This window comes from Sesamum indicum, linkage group LG3, assembly GCF_000512975.1.
Source record: "Sesamum indicum cultivar Zhongzhi No. 13 linkage group LG3, S_indicum_v1.0, whole genome shotgun sequence".
NCBI lineage: Eukaryota > Viridiplantae > Streptophyta > Magnoliopsida > Lamiales > Pedaliaceae > Sesamum > Sesamum indicum.
The window spans coordinates 8763891-8783927 of NC_026147.1; the positions used below are offsets into that span (position 1 = coordinate 8763891).

At 35.7% G+C, this 20037-nt stretch overlaps 5 protein-coding genes across 5 annotated transcripts; 3 read left to right on the forward strand and 2 right to left on the reverse strand.

Annotated features, from left to right (window-relative positions):
• LOC105157736 (putative disease resistance protein RGA3) lies at positions 1005–4511 on the forward strand. The gene has a single exon (XM_011074193.2). The coding sequence runs from the start codon at positions 1289–1291 to the stop codon at positions 4202–4204; it is 2916 nt and encodes a 971-aa protein (XP_011072495.1). The 5' UTR covers positions 1005–1288; the 3' UTR covers positions 4205–4511.
• LOC105157737 (PRA1 family protein F2-like) lies at positions 5176–6209 on the reverse strand. Its single transcript, XM_011074195.2, has one exon. The coding sequence runs from the start codon at positions 5995–5997 to the stop codon at positions 5428–5430; it is 570 nt and encodes a 189-aa protein (XP_011072497.1). The 5' UTR covers positions 5998–6209; the 3' UTR covers positions 5176–5427.
• Positions 9173–13680, forward strand: LOC105157739 (phospholipase D alpha 4). The gene is given in 5 exon segments (XM_011074200.2): positions 9173–9622; positions 9744–10307; positions 10396–11274; positions 11277–11610; positions 11955–13680. Coding segments are annotated over 5 exon segments (2298 nt in total). The 5' UTR covers positions 9173–9535; the 3' UTR covers positions 12389–13680.
• LOC105157841 lies at positions 13033–16231 on the forward strand. Its single transcript, XM_020692489.1, has 12 exons — positions 13033–13143; positions 13237–13326; positions 13449–13544; positions 13663–13746; positions 13848–13963; positions 14089–14190; positions 14504–14617; positions 14772–14825; positions 14930–14996; positions 15085–15138; positions 15346–15420; positions 16169–16231. The coding sequence occupies exons 1-12, from the start codon at positions 13033–13035 to the stop codon at positions 16229–16231; spliced, it is 1026 nt and encodes a 341-aa protein (XP_020548148.1).
• LOC105157738 (thioredoxin-like 2, chloroplastic) lies at positions 16664–18618 on the reverse strand. Its single transcript, XM_011074196.2, has 4 exons — positions 18345–18618; positions 17533–17715; positions 17031–17195; positions 16664–16803 (listed from the first exon to the last, which is right to left on the reverse strand). Exons 1-4 carry the CDS (start codon positions 18537–18539, stop codon positions 16675–16677), a joined length of 672 nt encoding a protein of 223 aa, XP_011072498.1. The 5' UTR covers positions 18540–18618; the 3' UTR covers positions 16664–16674.

Below are 20037 nucleotides of genomic sequence, written 5' to 3' on the forward strand. Positions count from 1 at the left end.
TGAACAAGTAAACATGAGCTCGAGCTCAAAGTCGAGTCGGCTCGACTCATCTGCCACCCCTATGACTAATCGCACGTGACTTGTCACATGCCGTTTCTGTCAGTTTTTAACAGAGTGGGTCTAAAGGTGTTAAAAAATTTATATTACACCTTAATATAAAATACTATTTTATTGATATATATAAAATCAAAAAAAATATTTTAATTAAAATTGAAAATATAAACAGAATTATATTGTTGATGTCTTGGTCATATTAAATTATTTATTTAATTTAGACCTAACTTATTTAAATAAAGTATTGAATAAAGTATATTCTTCACATTTTTGTTTGGCATTTACAATATATATGTATATATCTATACATAAATATGAATAGAAAAAGACACAAATTCAATCAATTTGGTCAACCCTTGTAACCAATTTCTGTCACATCAAAAATACATATACATATATTCAACATTCTCACACCTATATACCTACATTTGGAAACAACTAATCCAAATATATTATCAGTTTTCGCACAAAAACCAATAAAGCATTTCTACCTATTTCCAAATGTTGGAAACTAAAAATGAAAATGAAAACACAGCCAAACGGGCCCTAGGATTTTGGGACTACAAGTGTTGAACACGTAAAACGTAGGACCAAAAGTGAGAATAACGCTATCTAGTGGGACCAAAAGTGATATTTTGCTGTTGACCAACATGGACCATACCAGCTGACTAACGGCACGTGACGTGTCACATGCCGTTTCCGTCAGTTTTTAACGGTGTGGGACTAAAGTGTTAAAAAATTAGGGTTTTGGGACTACAAGTGTTGAGCACCTAAAGCGTGGGACCAAAAGTGAGAATGACCCTATTTAGTGGGACCAAAAGTGAAATTTTGCCTTATAATAAATTTAATTCAAATTTACCCTTTTTAATTTATTTTTGAAATTGCTCATCTAAAGTGGATGTTAAGAGTTTTCCTACAAATTATACAGCAGAAGCCCAAGAGTCCCCCTTTCATTCTCACGGTGGTTGTGGGTAATTATTCTGAGTGGAACCCGCACATCGCATCACCCACCCACTACTCTCCTCATCATCAACGCTTAGTTCTGAGTACGTACAGCACCAATTCCAGGAAGATTCGCTGAAGTCTCCTTTAATATTATCTATACTAAAAGCGAAACTAGACTGCAAAGAAAAGATGATCCTAGTGTTGCCCATCATCAAACACAATATTCTACATGAAATAGTTCCCAATTTCCTGCAAATTTGCTCTGTTTTCAATTGAGACATTCAGAAGCATGGCTGATGCTATGATTACCATAGTGCTGGATCGATTGGCTGATGTTTTACAGAAACAGATCAAAGAAGAGGTGGATTTGGTGAGAGGAGTGAAGAAAGAAGTTCGCTATCTCTCCTCCGAGTTGGATGCAATCAGGAATGTGTTGGAAGATGCAGAAAGGAGAGGATATAAGGAGAAGACTGTCCAGAATTGGCTGAAAAGGCTAGAAGATGTGTCTTACGACATAGACGATGTGCTGGATGAATGGAACTATGCTCTTCTCAAACCTCAGATTGAAGGGTCTGAGGATCGTCATTGGACTATGATGAAGGTATGTTCTTTTATCCCATCTTCTTGTTTGGGCTTGCATAAAGTTGCAACACGTCGAGATATTGCCAAGAAGATAAAGGGATTGAAAGAAAGGCTGGCTATGATAGTGAAGAATAAAAATGATTATGATTTCATGATTAATCGGCCTGCTGATCCTCGAGAATCAGCTAGAGTTCAATCTGTTTCTTTAGTCAATTTGTCGGAAATACAAGGCCGAGAAGCTGACAAAGATGTTCTTGTGGGAAAACTCATGCTTGGAGCTGTTGGCCAGCAACTTCAAGTAGGTCCCCAAGTTATTTCTATAGTTGGGGTAGGGGGAATTGGGAAGACGACTCTTGCTCAACTTGTATACAATGACGATCGTCTGGTAAACTGTTTTGAGTTAAAAATTTGGGTTTGTGTTTCTGATATTTTTGATGAGGTTAGGATTGCTAAAGCAATTGTTGAGATTGTGAAGGGGAGTTCACCAAATCTCAATGAATTGGAGGCACTGATGAAGCATTTAAAAGACTCTATTTCAGGAAAAAAGTTTCTTCTTGTCCTAGATGATATCTGGACAGAAGACCACACCAAATGGGAACCCTTGAGAAACACTCTTAAGTTTGGTGGTGTTGGGAGCAAAATTTTGGTGACAACAAGAAGTGAAAGGGTTACAAGAATGATGTGCGCTACCGAGATTCATCATTTAGGCCAACTATCGGATCACGACTGTTGGCTGTTAATGAAACGTGTGGCATTTGATGGGAGGAGTGAAGAGGATCCTGAAGAATTGCAAGAAATCAGTAAGAAAATAGCTAACAAGTGCAAGGGCTTGCCGCTTGCTGCGAAAGTCTTGGGAAGCCTTTTGCGTTTTAAAAATACTAAGAAAGAGTGGGAGTGTCTCTTGGACAATGAAATATGGCAATTGGAGGAAGCAGAAGTCGAGCTTTTTCCTCATTTGTTTTTGAGCTACAACGAGTTGTCCCCTGCAATGAAGCGGTGCTTCTCATATTGTGCCATCTTTCCAAAGGACTGGGAGATTGATGTTGATAAATTGATAAGAATGTGGATAGCTCTAGGCTATCTAACATCAACTGGAAGCACGAGCGAAGTGGAACTTAGAGGCAAAGAATACTTCAACAATTTAAAAATGCGTTCTTTCTTTCAAGACTTTGTCGAACACAAGGATGGAGTTTATTGCAAAATGCATGATATAGTGCATGATTTTGCTAAGTTTCTTAGGAATACCAATAGTCACAATCTGGAGGGTAGAGAAGAGGCAAGTAAAGATGGGTCATTAATCCAAGCTTATAATCCATCACTAGTTTCCATAGTCAAGGTGTATCGTAGCTTATTTTGTCAAGATGAGGTTCCTTGTGACAGATTTGATTTCATAACATGCCTAAGGGTATTAAGTATTTGTTCAGAATGGCGGGCACGAGGGATTCCAGAAGGCATGGAGGACCTGATTCACTTGAGGTACTTAGATGTGACCAGATGCCAGATAGAACAATTTCTTCCAAACATATGCACGTTGTACAACCTGCAAACTCTTTATTTAGATGAATGCGAGTTGGAACAAATACCAAGGGAAATTGGGAATTTGATTCATTTGAGACACCTAAACTTGAGCGGGAACTCACGCTTGGAAGAGTTGCCTGAAACCATATGCAATTTGCAAGAACTACAAACCTTGAATCTTGCATCTTGTGTGTGTCTTTCCAAGCTTCCAGAAGGGATCGATAGACTTGTAAACCTGAAACACCTTCCCAATGATTACACTCGTATTCTCTATATTCCTCAAGGATTCCAGCAATTAACTAACCTTCAGACTTTGAGACTGTTCCATGCTGGAAGAGGTTTCAACAAATTGGGATACTTGAAGAGGTTGGACAAGCTCAGTGGATCTCTAGAGCTTAGAATCAGTGTTCATGACAGGGAAGACGTGAATGAGGCCCGGAAAGCCGAATTGAGAAACAAGATACACATGCAGAACCTGAAAATATGGTTTATGGATCAAATGACGAGTACAGATTCAGATGTACAGGAGTCGTTGATAAATGAGGTGATGGAGGCTCTGCAGCTGCCCCCAAACTTACGTCATTTGACAATTCGTGGCTACAAGGGGACAAAGTTTCCAGGTTGGAGCAGCTCATCTTTTAACCATCTAAGAGTCGTTGAAATCCAAGAATGTAATGGTATCCCAACGTTGCCTAGTTTGGGAAAGCTGCCTAGGTTGGAACAGCTTTCAGTGTGGAGAATGAGAGGGTTGGAGTTCCTGAGCAGGGACTTCCTTGGTATAGCAGATATTTCAATGCCATTCGGGTTCCCTAAGTTGAAGAAACTGAGTTTCTGTTACTGTCCAAGTTGGGAAAAATGGGAGGACATAACGGCTGAAGAAGAAGGCAACATCACCTTGTCGATAATGCCATGTCTTTGGGAACTAAATTTTGAGGGTTGCAGGTTAAGCGAGCTACCACATCGGCTCCTCCGTAAGGCATCATCTCTCCAGCATTTGAGGGTCCGGGATTCTTTCTATCTATCCCTACGTTATGAGGAGAAGAACGCTTCAGGCTGGGGATCATTGTCCCACATTCCACATGTCGAAGTGGCCAAATCCTATTAAACTACACTTGTAGTCCCTCATGGATAGTTTTTACTCCCTCGCTTAATTCTTCTTATATATTCCAACTGAAAATTTCTCTGCAATTTACCAGTCAAAAAATCAAGCTCATTTGAGTCATTTGAAATTGTCTCTGTAGCTACATGGATTTAAGCTACAATACCAGGTTCTGAACTAGATGGAGCCCAATCCAGTTCACGCAGACTTTGGTCTGGTTAACAACTTCAATCCAAATTAAACTGCTTTCAGAAACCAATCATTGGGGGCTGACCTGTACTAGATACCATGACAGGCAGTTTTTCGTAATATTTTTATTTCATTAAGATTCATAATTTATGCTATGTCTCAAAATTTATTATTTACTTACAATCTGATATACAAAAACTGTTTGATATTTTTTTTTATTATATTAATTATCAATATATATTTTATTCAAATTGAATTACAAATTAAAATTTTGTACGATATATGCTACATTGATAACAATCATTATATATACATGGAACACAAAGTACAAATATGTTATTTCTATTTTAATTAACAACAAACTTAAACAAAATGGGGTAAATTTAACTTTTACATAGAATTATTTTATAAAGAAAATTAAGTAGTTAATTCAGCATGAGTCGAGAAGTTGAAGGACATTTTTAATATTATAATAATTCGGTGATGTGTTATCAAATCTATGGCTTTGAGTTTAAAAGACTTGTATTTGTAATGGTATAGATATTATACGAGAGAGTATATTCTTTTGAAATAAGTCTTCAAGAAGCAGATATGTGGTATGAGCAATTACTCTTTGCTCTTTGTTCCATGAGGCCAAATTTTCTCTCTTTATCAAGTTTAAAATTAAATCCATTCTTTGACTGGAAAGTAGAAAGTAGTGTTTCAACTGTGTTTCGCGAAATAGAGTTTCACAGTGGTAGAATTCAGCAAAACTCAACTTGTAAAAATGAAAATGCAGCTATACAAAATAATCACGAAAAAATTCACATTTTGATAACTTCATTATTTCTTTAAAAATGATTATAGAAGAGTAATTAAAGTAAATACACATTCCACACCATACAACAATGTTCCAGAGAAAGGAAAAGAATTTCAACAAGTCAACGACAACAAACAATCATCACCTGATACAAGGCGATGAATTATACAATTTCAAACAAGTAGAGTGGAAGGAAAGAAAGAGGATAAGCATGAAAAGAAGAGAGTAACTATTGAAAAAATCAAGAGGAAGAAGAGGGTCCGGAAGACCGCAACAAACCTCCAGCAGCTTCCTCATCGGCGAACAAATCGTCGGTCTTCCTGATGGCAGCGTGAATCAAGACCACCACCACGCCCACAAGCAGCGACGACAGGATGTTGGTGGTGGCGCGCGTCAGCAACAGGACAATAATCGTCACCACCGCGAGCACGATCAGCACCACCTGATCACTAATCAACCGGCCGAAAATCACCAGCGGCTCGTCGCGGAGGAAGTAGAGGAACAGCCACACCACCATCATCGCAATAAAGACGATAAGCGAGATCGGGTGCCAGAGCAGGCTGAGGAACAGAATCAGGAGAACGACGATGGCATAGTTCATCCGGAAGTAGGCGATATTCGTCCTGACTCGCGCCACAGCTTCGTGGAAGGACTTGGGGAGGTTGAAGCAGTGTATGTCGAACATTTCGCGCCATGGGCGGCGCGTTCCCAGGCCGGCCTTGAGGCGTTCCTTGGCTCGTGAGATGTACTCGAGGTTGACCGGCGGGCCGGAGGGGGAAGACGACGTGGGGATGGTGCCATAATTTGTCATTTTCCGGCGGTGGCGATGGGTAATTGGGGAGCGTGCGTAGAGGGATTTGGGGGCTTGTGCAATAAACTGTGGAAGCTGGGAGTGGGAGGAGACGAAAAGGGGGGGCGGTGTAAATGAGGGAGCATGGAACGCAATGTAGGGAATAAACTACTCGGGCAGCTGTGGGATGCTATGATATGAGAAGGTGCATGGTAAGTATGGTAGTGTACCACATACTGTTTTATAGTTCATTCTATCCTGCTGGGGGAAAAGTGGAAATTTATCCCAACAGCCCAAGTGCATAAGCAGACGAGCCACGTCTCCTTCCAATCATAAGAAGACAATTGTACTTTTCTATTCGATTGAATCAAAGTTGTATTTTAGAGTAAATCATAATTTACACACCTTACCAAATCATTTGGCTAATTAAACGTAAATTTTTTATAATTTAAAAAATTATATTTAATATTCGTGAGATTACTTTCATTTAATAAATAGATGATTCCTTTATTAATAAAAAATCTTTATAACGGTAAAGATATATTTTCATACATGTATTAACGTGTGAATATGTATAAGAATGATTTGATTATAAAATAATTTATTTGACCTGCAATAAATCAATAATAAATCAGTGGATGATAGATTTAGATTTTATCTGATTTTTCTTAATATCAACAAATTTTATGAATTTTACTAATGAACAGACTTATTTATTAGATAGAAGTAAATATTAGAGTTTCTATATGTAATTTTGTATATTACATGTGGTTTACGTCTAATTACACCAAACTTCAGAAAAAGGGAGTGTAATTATTACAAAAATTAAATTGATGAAATTTGGTCAAAATATACAAACACTCTCTTATCTTTTAAAGTTACAGTCACATATTCTAAAGGGTGTAAGTGTAATATTTTTTTAATAAAACACAACAACACTTATTGAAAAGTGTCAATATAATATTTTTTAGGAGGTATTTATGAAATTTTAGTGCAAGTCAAGAAAACTAAAAATCCCAAACTAAAATTAAATAATAAAAAGAGCAATGGAAAAAGGAAAAATATAATACCATGTGGAGGAGAGAAAATGATGGTTGCATAAAGTGGCAACAATTTCCAACTAACCCCCCCACCCCACCCCACCCACATCCACATGGGAGTGGGCTGTTGGGCTTTTTGTTGTTGGACCCAATATGTGGATAAGACCTCACTCAACTCTAGTGGGCCCATTTGTTTGTTGCTTCAACACGGCACCGTTTCATTTACACCACGTGGCTTCTTCAAAACCTTTCCCCCAATTTTATTTAATTCAAAATTAATTATTTAATACCAATTAATGTCTATGAGTTAATTATTATAAATTCGTTGCCGACTCCGCAAAAATCTATCCTACGTGGCCTCGTGATTGGGGCGTTGCCCAATTATTAGCTGCCGTTGCTCTCGAAGCTTGCATCGCTATACCCTTCGTGCAAGAAATATGTTTGATTATTTAAATATATCTATATATATATATATTATGACTATATTGTCTTGAAAAAATGACTTTGATGACTAAACTTATTTGGTTATTTAAATTGTTATGTTGAAAACAGTGATTCACAGTTGATCACTTTAATTTATAGCAATGCGGACATAAATATTTAAATATAGTTTCATTTAAATTTTTCTTAGTTTGAAATGCTTAGATGTCCAAAAAAATAATAACGTACCCCATTATATGTATTAGTGTGTAAAAATATATGTGGAGACTTTAGTTAGAACAAAAAATTATTTCATGTGCAATAAGTTACTAATAAGTTAATTAGGGCAAATATGAATTCTTTTTTATTTAATTTTTTTCTTTTTTGGTATTAATAAATTTAGTAAATTTTGACTAATTGGTAAATTTATTTATTAGACGAAATAAATGTCAGACGCATTAAATATAATTTTTTAATTTATAAAATTTATTAATAATTATATCAAATTTCAAAATAAGGTGATATAGCAAATAAATATGTATATTTATGTTCATCTTTTGTTATTGGGTTGAGGTATTGCTTTTATGGCCCAATGTATCAAAATGGCCGTCTCTCAAAGCAATTGGACATATTAGTGGGCCGGCCCAGTCTTTAATCAATGAAGTGCGGCAGATGGGCCACATCTGTTGTTTCTAGTCCCTGAAAAGCCGCGTTGATTCAGACACGACAAGTTCTACGCCACGAATTGAAACGTGATACTCGTGACCGCAAATTGCACGTATTATTATTTAAACTTATTTGAATGAATTATCACGTTTCAAATTTTAGGTTTATATTTGGTTTGATTATTTATTAATCTAATTAAGCTCAAAATAAATTTTAATTAAATCAAATATGAATCAAGTTCGAGTAATTCCACATTTTAGGTGTGTTCTTTTTAGTTTTATATTAATCAAATCGAGCTAAAAAGTTTATCAAACTAAAATTTTTGTTCATGTTTGATTTATTAAATTTAATAAATAGAGTTCAAACAAACTTTTATCGATCGATTCTAATCGAATAATTTAATTTATTTTTTGGCCCTAATGGTACTATGCTTAGACAAACTGAAACTATATATAAAAAAAAAAAAAAAAAACAAGTCAAACTAAAAATATAAATTAAAAAAAAAAAAAAAAACAAGGTTTTGTTTGATAGAGAAAGAATTGAGATGATATGAACAAGGTGGGAGGCAAGAAGGAGAGTGGTGGTGTAAGTGTAACATAAACATCTATTGCAATTTGCATATATAGTTGCTGTCAACTTAAGTATTTACAATAGTGGTCACCACAACTCTCATTAAGAATTAATATTTTTCCCATTAATAATTCATTCAAAATATAAGCATAATCTTACAAACCAAAGGAAAAAAGAAAAAACAATAGTTGCATGCAACTCTTTGAATATCTTGAGATAAAAAAATATCTTTATTTAAAATTTTCTTATATAAATTGAATATGAAAATACCAAATTGTAATACATCAATATATAAAAAACCTCTGTTGCTGTTGACGTGACATAATTCATATAGTTGGATATTTTTTAAACTCGGGTTACGAATTAAAACTCCTTAAAACCTAAGGAAACTTCTTTAACTAGACTTAGACAGCGCATGAAAAAATAATCGAGAATATATTACCATTTATTAAAAAATAAATTTTCTTAAATATATATAATCTCAAAGTGTAAGTGCTTTGAGACAGTCAAGTAATTATCATCTTATTCTAATGATAACTGAGAACATGGAAGAGATGAACAATAGAAATAATAACACCACCTTAAGCTTCAGCTTAAAGCAAAAACTAAGAGCAGACTGTTGAGTTCCCTCTAAGACTGAAATTGTGTGGCTTCACAAGTTTTCTCTCAGCTGCCAACACATTCTAAGAGGTTTCTTGAATTACAATAACAGCTTTTGCTTCATTTTCATTTATATATGGCATGAATTCTTGTGGATCCTCATTCCATCAGGCAAAGAGAAGGGAGATCATTTCACTTGTTTCTGTTTTCAGAGTTTCTTAACCTGCAAAGGGATTGAGGGTTGACGGTCGAGCTCGATAGAAATGGAGGAAAAGAGCAAGTTTCTCCATGGAACACTTGAAGTGACTATCTTTCGAGCTACAACGTACAAGCCATCTGTGCCCTTTAAGGTAAGTTTCTTCACATGAGAACTCTATTTGCTATGTCCTCTGCGTGTCAACTTCATCTGCGAAAATATGGAAGTTCAATGTTTGATCAGAATGATTTTCAACTGTCGTTATGCTTTTGCAGTGCATATCTGCCGGAGGCAGATCTGCGTATGTGACCATCAAAGTTGACAACAAAAAGGAGGCGAAAACGACCTACGAAAGGGACAGAGTTTGGAACCAAACCTTTCAGATCCTCTGTGCTCATCCTCCAGATACAACAATCACAATAACCTTGAAAAGAAAGCGCACGGTTTTGGGGAAGATCGACATTCAGGCTGATAAGCTTTTAGGTGAATCAAGTCTGATAAATGGCTTCTTCCCGCTCAGCAAGCAGAATGGAAAGCCAAACAAGAAGCTCAAGTTGCAGTTCATCGTCTGGTTTAAGCCTGCAGAATGTGAGAAAAGTTGGGAGAAAGCATTGGAGACCAATGGTGGATATCAGGGGCTCAAAAATGCTGCATTTCCCATAAGATCAAATTGCAGTGTCACACTGTATCAAGATGCTCACCATCGTCATACGTTTCAACCTCCAATTGATCTTTGTGGAACACCTAGGAAACTGTGGGAGGATGTGTACAATGCCATTGATGGGGCAAAGCATTTGATTTACATTGCTGGATGGTCATTCAATCCTAACATGGCCCTGGTAAGTGCAAATATCATCATGATAATCATGATCCTTAGCGGCTTCTAAAAGTTTGCCATTGATTTATAACATTTACATGTTCATATAGGTACGCGATTCCCAAACAGATATCCCTCATGCACGAGGAGTGAAACTTGGTGAACTGCTGAAGCGAAAGGCAGAAGAAGGTGTGGCTGTGAGAATCTTGCTGTGGGATGACGAGACATCCTTACCTGTAATCAAGAACAAAGGGGTGATGAAAACTCATGATGAAGATGCATTAGCCTATTTCAAACACACAAAAGTTATATGTCGATTATGCCCCCGGCTACATGACAAGTTACCGACGGTCTTTGCCCATCATCAGAAGACAATAACAGTGGATTCTCGTGTGCAGCCCTCCTCAAGAAATCGTGAAATCATGAGCTTTCTTGGTGGTTTAGACCTCTGTGATGGAAGATATGATACCGAAGAGCATTCCCTCTTTCAAACTCTCAACACAGAATCCCACTGCTTTGACTTTTACCAAACTAGCCTCCAAGGTGCTAGCCTTCATAAAGGTGGGCCGAGGGAACCTTGGCACGACACGCATGCTTGTGTGAATGGCCAAGCTGCTTGGGATATACTTGCAAATTTTGAGCAAAGATGGACTAAACAATGCGATCCCTCCTTACTAGTCCCTGTTGCTTCAATTCAAGAATTGTCTCAGCAGCCTAATGCCACAAGCACCACTTCTGAAAGAAATTGGAATGTACAAGTTTTTCGCTCGATTGATCATGTATCTGCTAGCCCTTTACCTAAGAACCTCAAAGTAGAGAGAAGCATCCACGAGGCTTATGTTGATGCAATTAGACGTGCTGATAGGTTTATATACATCGAGAACCAATATTTTATTGGAGGATGCCACCTTTGGGAGGAAAACAAGCATTGTGGTTGCAGGAACTTGATTCCTGTTGAGATTGCATTAAAAGTTGCTAGTAAAATCAGGTTGCTAGTAAAATCAAGGCAAAGAAGCGGTTCACAGTTTATGTGGTGATACCAATGTGGCCAGAAGGTCCACCTGAGAGTGAATCAGTTCAGGATATACTGCACTGGACTAGGGAAACTATGAAAATGATGTACAGAATTATAGGAGAAGCAATAGAAGAGAGTGGTGAGAGAGGACATCCAAGGGACTACTTGGATTTCTTTTGCCTTGCTAACAGGGAAAAAGTGGTCAAAGGAGAGTTTGTTCCTCCATACAATCCTCATCCTGAAACACACTATTGGAATGCTCAGAAACACAGGAGATTTATGGTTTATGTGCACTCCAAGCTCATGATAGGTATGAACTTCATCCTCCATAATCTCAGTGACAACTTTATTTCATGGATACAGGCTTTACAGAATTTCCGAGCTAAATTTTCATCAGCCCATACAAAAAGTTATTGTTCATCAGATTCAGAGTAAAGTAGCTCTGATTTATAATAGAACAACGAACATCCAAATATATATTTCAATCAGTGTAGAAAACCATTAGGCCAATGACACAGTATTAGGACTAATCAGAATTTTGTACACAACTATTGGATATGTGTTGCTTCTCAAGAAGTCTTTTCTCTCTCTATTTTACTGCATGAAGATGATTTCCATGGACTAATCAGTACCTTCTCGTGGATGATTTTTCAGTGGATGATACTTATCTGCTTATAGGCTCAGCTAATGTAAACCAAAGATCGATGGATGGACAACGGGACACTGAAATAGCTATAGGTTGCTACCAGTCAAGAACTAGAGAAGATGGCATGGACAATGGAGACATTCGTGCTTTTCGTATGTCGCTATGGTATGAGCATACTGGACGAGCTGATAATGTTTATCAAGAGCCTGAAAGTTTAGAGTGTGTGCGAACTATTCGATCAGTAGGGGAGAAAATGTGGAAAATTTACAGTCAAGAAGAAGTACAAGATATGGGAGGGGTCCATTTAGTTACTTATCCAGTCAATGTGACAGAGAAGGGTTCTGTTGAGGATCTATGCAGGGGTGATGGCAATTTTCCAGACACAAAAACACCAATAAAAGGGAAACGATCAAAAGTTTTATCATCCATATTCACCACGTAGCAGGAGAAAAATTTATAAGTTGGATTGTGGGATTCTGTTATGCATGGAAAGACTAAGATTTGTATTTGGGGAAACAGAACTAACTATTAAATTACCAAAGATAAGTAAAAGATTGCTGAATCATATGTACTTATGACTGATAATTATTCTTGTATGTTCTCTTGCTGGAGAACTAGAGCTTGAAAGTATTATTATTCTTTTTATCTCAAAAAAATCCAGGCAAAATTGTACAAGTATTTAATTCACTATAATTATAACAATCATTTCATTGAACGTATAATCAAAAAAAACTTGAAGCATTCATTTATATCTGTGCATCAGCATGCCATTTAATAAGGTCCCTTTAAAACAGTGATTCCTAAAATCTCTCAGCAATTGGGTAAAAAGCTGAGAAATAAATGGAGGCAAAAATGGAAACATATTAGGAGATTTGAATTAATTCCCCTTCCAGATATTCTTCCTTATTTCCCTAATAGTGAAAAACTATCTAGCAACATGCCTGTTCAAGATTTCCTATTAAAGACTGCCCAATTCTTTAATAGCCCTCTACAAATTCATATTCCAAATTTCAAACAAAGGCAAAAGAATGGATACTTTGATTTGCTACAACATCATAAAACGATAATCCATCGGTCCCTACAAAGATGAGAGCTCCAAAATGCAAAATGTTACCAGAATTATTGTCGCTGCTGATAACCTTGTTTAGCATTCTGCTAGGCTTTTTCATTGGATTATCCATGACCAGGCTCTACAAGGTTTCTTTAAAACATAACAATTGTGATTTTTTATGCAGGTTTCTGTTCAGCAAGATGTATATTAACTCTAACCATCCAATTTCTGTTCTACAGGTTCAAACAACAACGTTTTATTCAGCCTCTCAAAGTTCCAATCCTGGCTTGCAGTTCGGAAGCTCAAGTGAGAACCATGAATCTCATAAAGTATGTGGAATTAACATTAGCATGGTGAACTTGAAAAGCAAAATCTTTTAGCATGCATTTATCAATTTTCACATATCTTTATCAGTTAAATCCATACAGAAAATTTAAAATTTGATATGCAGATATATGCAGCCACAAATCCACACGGAGCTGAACGATTACCCCCAGGAATGGTTAAGGCTCAATCAGACCTTTTCCTCCATGGATGTGTGGGAAATGTAAGTCTTTAGTGATTGCAAATTTGTTGCATATACAAACACTTCTAAGTTCTGATGCTTTTGTGCTCAAATCTCAAAAGCCCGAAAGACTTTATATCTTTGCAATTATTAACCGCAGGAAACTTTCAAAAAACAAAGTTACCTGCTAGCACTAGCAGTTGGGATTCGACAGAAGAATATTGTGGACAAAATAGTCTCAAAGGTCACTCTTTTAGCACATTCCCTTGTTGATCCCTTTTTTTGCACCTCCAATTTCTCTGGTAAATAAGATGTTGCTTAGAAATATTATGTTCTTGTTTTTAGTTCTCCGAGAACTTCACAATAATCTTGTTTCACTATGATGGAAAAACAAGCGAGTGGGATCAGTTTGAATGGTCACAAAGAGCTATTCATATCAGTGCATTTGAACAAACTAAATGGTAAATAAATCTTGGGCACAAGTAGTGATTTTTATTTTATTATTATTTTTTGAAGTACATTTGCAGAATGAGTATGTGTCGTATAATTATAAGTCTGACTTCTACGCATTTTATCAAATCGACAGGTGGTATGCCAAAAGATTTCTCCATCCAAACATAGTAGCCCTATATGAATACATATTCATTTGGGATGAAGATTTGGGAGTTGAGCATTTTAAGGCAGAAGAGTGAGTAGAATCTCAGTTATGACAACTATGAATTCAACTTCTAGATTTACTTAAAAAAGGAAAACAAACAGTAGAAAAGAACACAATAAATTAGAATAAACCACTTTGATGATTATACTAACTAGTACACGATATTTTGATGTTTGCAAGTTCAAATGTCAGGTTGGATTGATGAAACATTCATCTGATATAGCATTTTGACATGACATTTCCATGTGATTTCGGCTCCTTTTTGCCTTACTGTATATCATATTTGCTGCTATTTAACAAAGAAATATTTTTCTTTTCTCTTTCATGCTTTCGTTGAACTTAGGTACATAAAACTGGTTAAGAAATATGATTTGGAAATATCACAACCTGCTGTTATATCAGAAAGAGGGTTGATATGGGAATTGACACAGAAAAGGAAGAATGTTGAAGTCCACAGGTATGACTGCACTTCACATTGGCTAAGCCAAGATTACCAACCTATTATATGTAAGGTCAAAATTAATGAGTGAAAAATGAAAAGTAACAAGTAGATTATACCAGCCAAAATGACATATGATATTCCATTTTTTTTTTTTTTTTGTTTTCTGCAGGCAAGCTGAAAGCCATTACAATTGTACAAATCCATCCTTGCCGCCTTGTGCAGGGTATGTACTTTTTCCTTAATATTTTCTAGTAATTCTTTTAAATCAATAAATATTGTGTCGTACTTGAACTTTATCTTGGCACAAATGATCTTTTTGGCAAGCAGGTTTGTTGAAATTATGGCTCCAGTATTCTCAAGGAATGCATGGAAATGTGTTTGGAACATGATTCAGGTATTACATTCTTGATTCATCAACATACAGAAGTGAAAATAATGTACATAAATTTTCTAAGGTATTTTACCAAATTCAATGTTTTCAGAATGATTTAGTCCATGGCTGGGGGCTTGATTTTGCATTTTGGAGGTGTTTTGAGGTAAAAGGACCTTTTTTTCCTTTGTCTTTTCATTTCATTTCTCCCTATCTTGACTTGGTATTTCCAGTAAATATTGTTTTAATATGATAATATTTTGTTGCTTTTATTTCGATATTTACTTTTCTATATATAAATTACTTTACTAATTGTTTGGTACAAGTTTAAGTATGAGAAGTTTGTTTTCTGTTTGGAATTCTGATGTAACAGAAGCCAGAAGAGAAGATCGGTGTAGTTGATGCACAATGGATACAGCATATGGTCTTGCCCACTCTAAGACATCAGGTATTTGAATTATGAACAGAAAATTATCAAATTAATCAGAAATTATAGAAAAAAAAGATAAATAATTTATATTTAAAAATGGAAAAATAATGTCTCCTAAATTAATAACAAAAGTATATCCATATATATCTTGGATTGCTTATTGGATTCTTTTACCACTTGTAAACCAGATGCTAATTATTTGATCTTTTCATACAGGGTGAATCCATAAATAAAAAGCAAGCACGGGTTCGGGTACAATTTTTGGCCAACCATTTTCTCTTCAAATTGTTACAATTTTAGCATTAATTTGTGATTTACAACAGTTGTACATATCTTGTTTTACCAAAAAAAAAAAAAAAAAAAAGAAAAACGAACCCAAATTCTCGAGATGATCATTCATGATAGAGCAACAAATTAAAAATAAATAAATAAAGATTACTATCTATGGTCCTATCTCTAGAAGAAACTTTATTAAACTCATGTGGATTTAAAAAAAAAAAAAAAAATAGAACAACGAACCCAAATTCTCGAGATGATCATTCATGATAGAGCAACAAATTAAAAATAAATAAATAAAGATTACTATCTATGGTCCTATCTCTAGAAGAAACTTTATTAAACTCATGTGGATTTTACACTAAGATATAATCATGTCCACTTAGCCTACACTTAAATCTTTGGCACTCCTTCAATTGATGAATCCTCGCCGTTCTACTATTTTCATCAATTATTATTTGGGAATTCAACTCTGGCATGTATATTTCAGGTTAGGGCAAGGAGTTTTGCTGAATGGGCAGAGTTTGAAAAGAGAATGAAAGCAGCAGCCTAGGAAGCTGTTGTGGACCATTACTGAAGAGAAATCCAGCAGGATTTGATAAATGAAAGAAATCTGAATCCAGCTATCTTTCTTCTAAATCTAATTTCAGAAACAATTTAATCTGGAAAGAGGCCGTGCTGAATGGAAAACTTTTGGAACCAGAATGAATGAAACAGAAGGAAGCAATCTTGTTAGATTGAAAACAATGAAGCAATAATCAATCTTGCTAACATGAAGAACATTTCCCACTTGATCAAATTTATTGAACCAATGATTACATCGGTTTTTGTTTAGGTAATTTACAAAGTTAACTATTTACAAAGACCAAACTTGTATCCGATTCCTATACAAAGGCCCATGTACAAACTTCTTGAAGTACTTTCAGTGTCCCAACACAAGATAGAAACACATACCAAGGCAAATAGAAGAACTTTAAAGCCCTACCTTGAATTCGGTTATAAGTGCTTGTCTTCTGGAGCTATTGATAATTCTGAACAATCACCAGGACAACCATTGTAGTCCAGTGGGCTATTGCTATGAACAGCATTGTTGTGAATTGCAATGGCATCCCTCAATTTCTGGAGCTGCATAATTATTGAAGCAATCCCTTTAGCAAGGTAACAACTTTCCACAAAATGCAAGTGAAAATGAGAAATGGTAATTTACTCACATTTCTAGCCTAGACTATATCACCTTATATTCCAACTAACGACACTATTTTTAAGGGCAAGAAGGCTTTAGTCCTGATGCTAATCATAATGCCCAGATGTAAAAGAACTGATGGCATATAAAGGAAATTTTTTTGTCCTACCTTTGCAAGAGAGCATGAAAATGAATCTACTAGGCCATCAGCTCCCCTATAGAAGTGGAAATATGGAAGGACCTTTATATTCAAACTTTTGCACAGGCGCTTATTCTCATCAAAGTTCACCTTGAGAAAAGTGATTTCTCGGTGCTGTTCGGCAATCTTGCAGATCTAAAGTCAAGGAAATCGTCACATAAAGTAATATCAAATTAGATTAATATGTGTATAAGATACCATATGATCAACTCATAAAATTTATTGTGACTCGGTCAGAGTGAAACCAAAAGGTTCAGGGTCAAGAAGAAAGCAATTGATAATGTATTATTTCACTACTAAATGATACATATACCCATTTGAATAAGCACAGGCGACAACTACAACTTACATTCATTTAGCAAACTTACAGCAATATTAACCAGAGACGTTCGAAATGTAGCAAGCACATGTAGACAGGTTAAAACCCAATCTGCCTTATTTACTGAGATATCTGATCAAATAGTACACTCACTTTGGGAAATAAAGCTCGACAAGATGCACACCATGAACCAAAGAATTCAACAATGACTAATTTGTCTCCAGCCTGACCTAAAGCATCTACAAATTCTTGTGTTGAATGAATGTCAATCATATTTGGGCCGGCATTCTTCTCCCACCATTTCGGCTGATCAGTTTCAGAAGTAGTGGCATGTACCTGAAGTTTCCCACAGAGTTCATAGACAAAAAAAAAAATCAATCACCTGCAGCATGATATTATGAAGAAGGTTACAGCTAATAGACTGGAGCCATCAGCTCTTCCAGTAGTGGCTATTCCATGTGGAATAACATGAAACACAATCATTAGTAACGCTTACTGCACTTAGTTAATTTCCATCAATACATTCCTTCACTCTCTTGCACATCACAAGAGATCACAACTGACAAGCAAGCAACTCGACCCACATTTCATTCCATCCTAGAAAATCCAGGTATATCTAAACATACATTTATACACACACTCGTACACATCTATGAATGTAAATAAAATAAGTATCATGAATTATTTAGTACTCATTCACTCTTTGATCTCAAGAACAACTCATCAGCTACCTCTTTGAAAGTAAAACCTGACAACTTAACACCTAATTAAACAAACTAATCCCGATAACTATCTCTACATCTTCTTTACCAAGATGCTTCACCATCTAACAAAATTCTGCCAGAATCAGTAAGAGTGCAACATAAGCACTCCAAAAAAAAATCAAAATTCGTCAACTGGGCCATCAAACTCAGAAGGGTAAGTAAAAAATCAAACCCATAAACAAAAGATGAGATCTTTTTCACCTTGAATTCGAAAGAACCTCTTTCTTGAACACAACCAACAACAGGCTTAGCACCAGCAGAAGACCAAGAAAATCCTGCATTTCTTGAACTGAACTTGCATTTACTCGCAGGCAGTATATAATACACGCCACTTGACGATAAAAAGCACCTCGAAAGATGATAATTTTTTTGCGGGACAACAGAGCCTCCCTGCATACTGCATAGAGTCGTGTTCCTTTTCCCCCTTCCTGCTTTTTATATGTATCTACACACGGGCTCTTTAGTCTGTTCTGATCATATGAAGATCAGTAAATAAATAGAAATAATTAATGGTTCAATTGACAACAAAACTAAAAAGATAGAAGCTTACTTTGTGGGTCCGCTTTGTTTATTTTATTCCGACCGGAGACGCTGGTCCGGTTTGTGTAGTCAACGTTAACCGAAACGGAATAAGATACCAGAGAAACTGTGATAGGATTCTCATATTGGTCATGATTATAAATAATTTATATAATTTAAAAAAATATAAAATATTTTTTTTAAATTAATGGTTATTTAATAAATATTTTCTATAATCAATTATTACAAAAAATATTTATAATACAATTATTAAATTTTAAAAATATTTATAGTTACGATAATTTACACAAAAAGTATTAGTATAATTTATGAGGAAAGTTCATCCGGAAAGCAAAGAGGCAGAAGCGGGGCGAGGGCGTAGTGGCCAAAGCTTCAGGGATGGGTACCAAAATAACAGCTAATCCTTTCCTTGTAGCCTTTCTAGCCATGCCTAATCCATTCCTATGCGTTTCTCAATCTAGCCTCTTTGCAACTGCTTCACCTTTTACTTTCCTGCCTCTACATATACCAATCAAACCCACTTGCCATTAGCCTCTACCTTCAATTAAATTTTTTAATAAATGCCCTACATTTTTATAATAAGGAATAGGTAGATGATGATTAACATACGGCTTTTCTTATTATAATTACTCGATTTAAATATGGACGACAACATTTGCTTCTTTGAAAGCAATTGGAAATTGGTAACTAATTTCTTCTAATGCTAATTCGACCTTTAGCTGATGATGATGTACGGTTTAGCAATCAACGTTTTCCATTACGCAATTTCTCGGCTATTTGCATAAATTGACACAACAAAGACAAAGTTGGAATCTAATATTTGGGTTAACCCTCTCACTCACAACCACACATTATACCTACTTAAGAATATCCCTTTATGATCTTTAATTTGTATTATTTTAGAGACGAAAATGGAGCGAGCAAAGAAAAAAATAATAATTTTATTTATTATTCATATCAGACTCCAAACTCATGCCACATCTATTTATCTCTGTTTTTCTCTCTCTGTCTTCACACAACAAAATAAAAAAGGAAAAGCCCACAAATGTTATTTATACAATTTTTTATGGCCCCAAGCTTCATTCATTTGTTTCATAATCGGACGAAATACTTCATATAAAGATTTCCCAGAAACGCTAAAACATGATGAACAGACCAATAACAGCTACAATGCGTCTATTTTGACAGAAACGTATGAGTACTATAAACGAAGGGCTCAAGAATATGTGAAAAACAATGTTCCCAGAAGAACAACATATGTACCAGGGTGCCACATGATCACGGTTGTGAGGACATAGTACTGAGTTTCCGTAGAAAATAGCAAAACAAATACACATACTGATTCCTCCTCAAA

Bases quoted from the DNA above. Each gene is read 5' to 3' on its own strand.
- LOC105157736 (XM_011074193.2), top strand. From the start codon at position 1,289: ATGGCTGATGCTATGATTACCATAGTGCTGGATCGATTGGCTGATGTT.
- LOC105157737 (XM_011074195.2), bottom strand. From the start codon at position 5,997: ATGACAAATTATGGCACCATCCCCACGTCGTCTTCCCCCTCCGGCCCG.
- LOC105157841 (XM_020692489.1), top strand. From the start codon at position 13,033: ATGAGAGCTCCAAAATGCAAAATGTTACCAGAATTATTGTCGCTGCTG. The intron at 13,327-13,448 runs GTATGTGGAATT...TTTGATATGCAG, and splicing joins AGAACCATGAATCTCATAAA to ATATATGCAGCCACAAATCC. The intron at 14,826-14,929 runs GTATGTACTTTT...TTTGGCAAGCAG, and splicing joins TCCTTGCCGCCTTGTGCAGG to GTTTGTTGAAATTATGGCTC.
- LOC105157738 (XM_011074196.2), bottom strand. From the start codon at position 18,539: ATGCAGGGAGGCTCTGTTGTCCCGCAAAAAAATTATCATCTTTCGAGG. The intron at 17,196-17,532 runs GTGAGTGTACTA...CCTTGACTTTAG, and splicing joins GTCGAGCTTTATTTCCCAAA to ATCTGCAAGATTGCCGAACA. The intron at 16,804-17,030 runs GTAGGACAAAAA...ATAATTATGCAG, and splicing joins TTTCATGCTCTCTTGCAAAG to CTCCAGAAATTGAGGGATGC.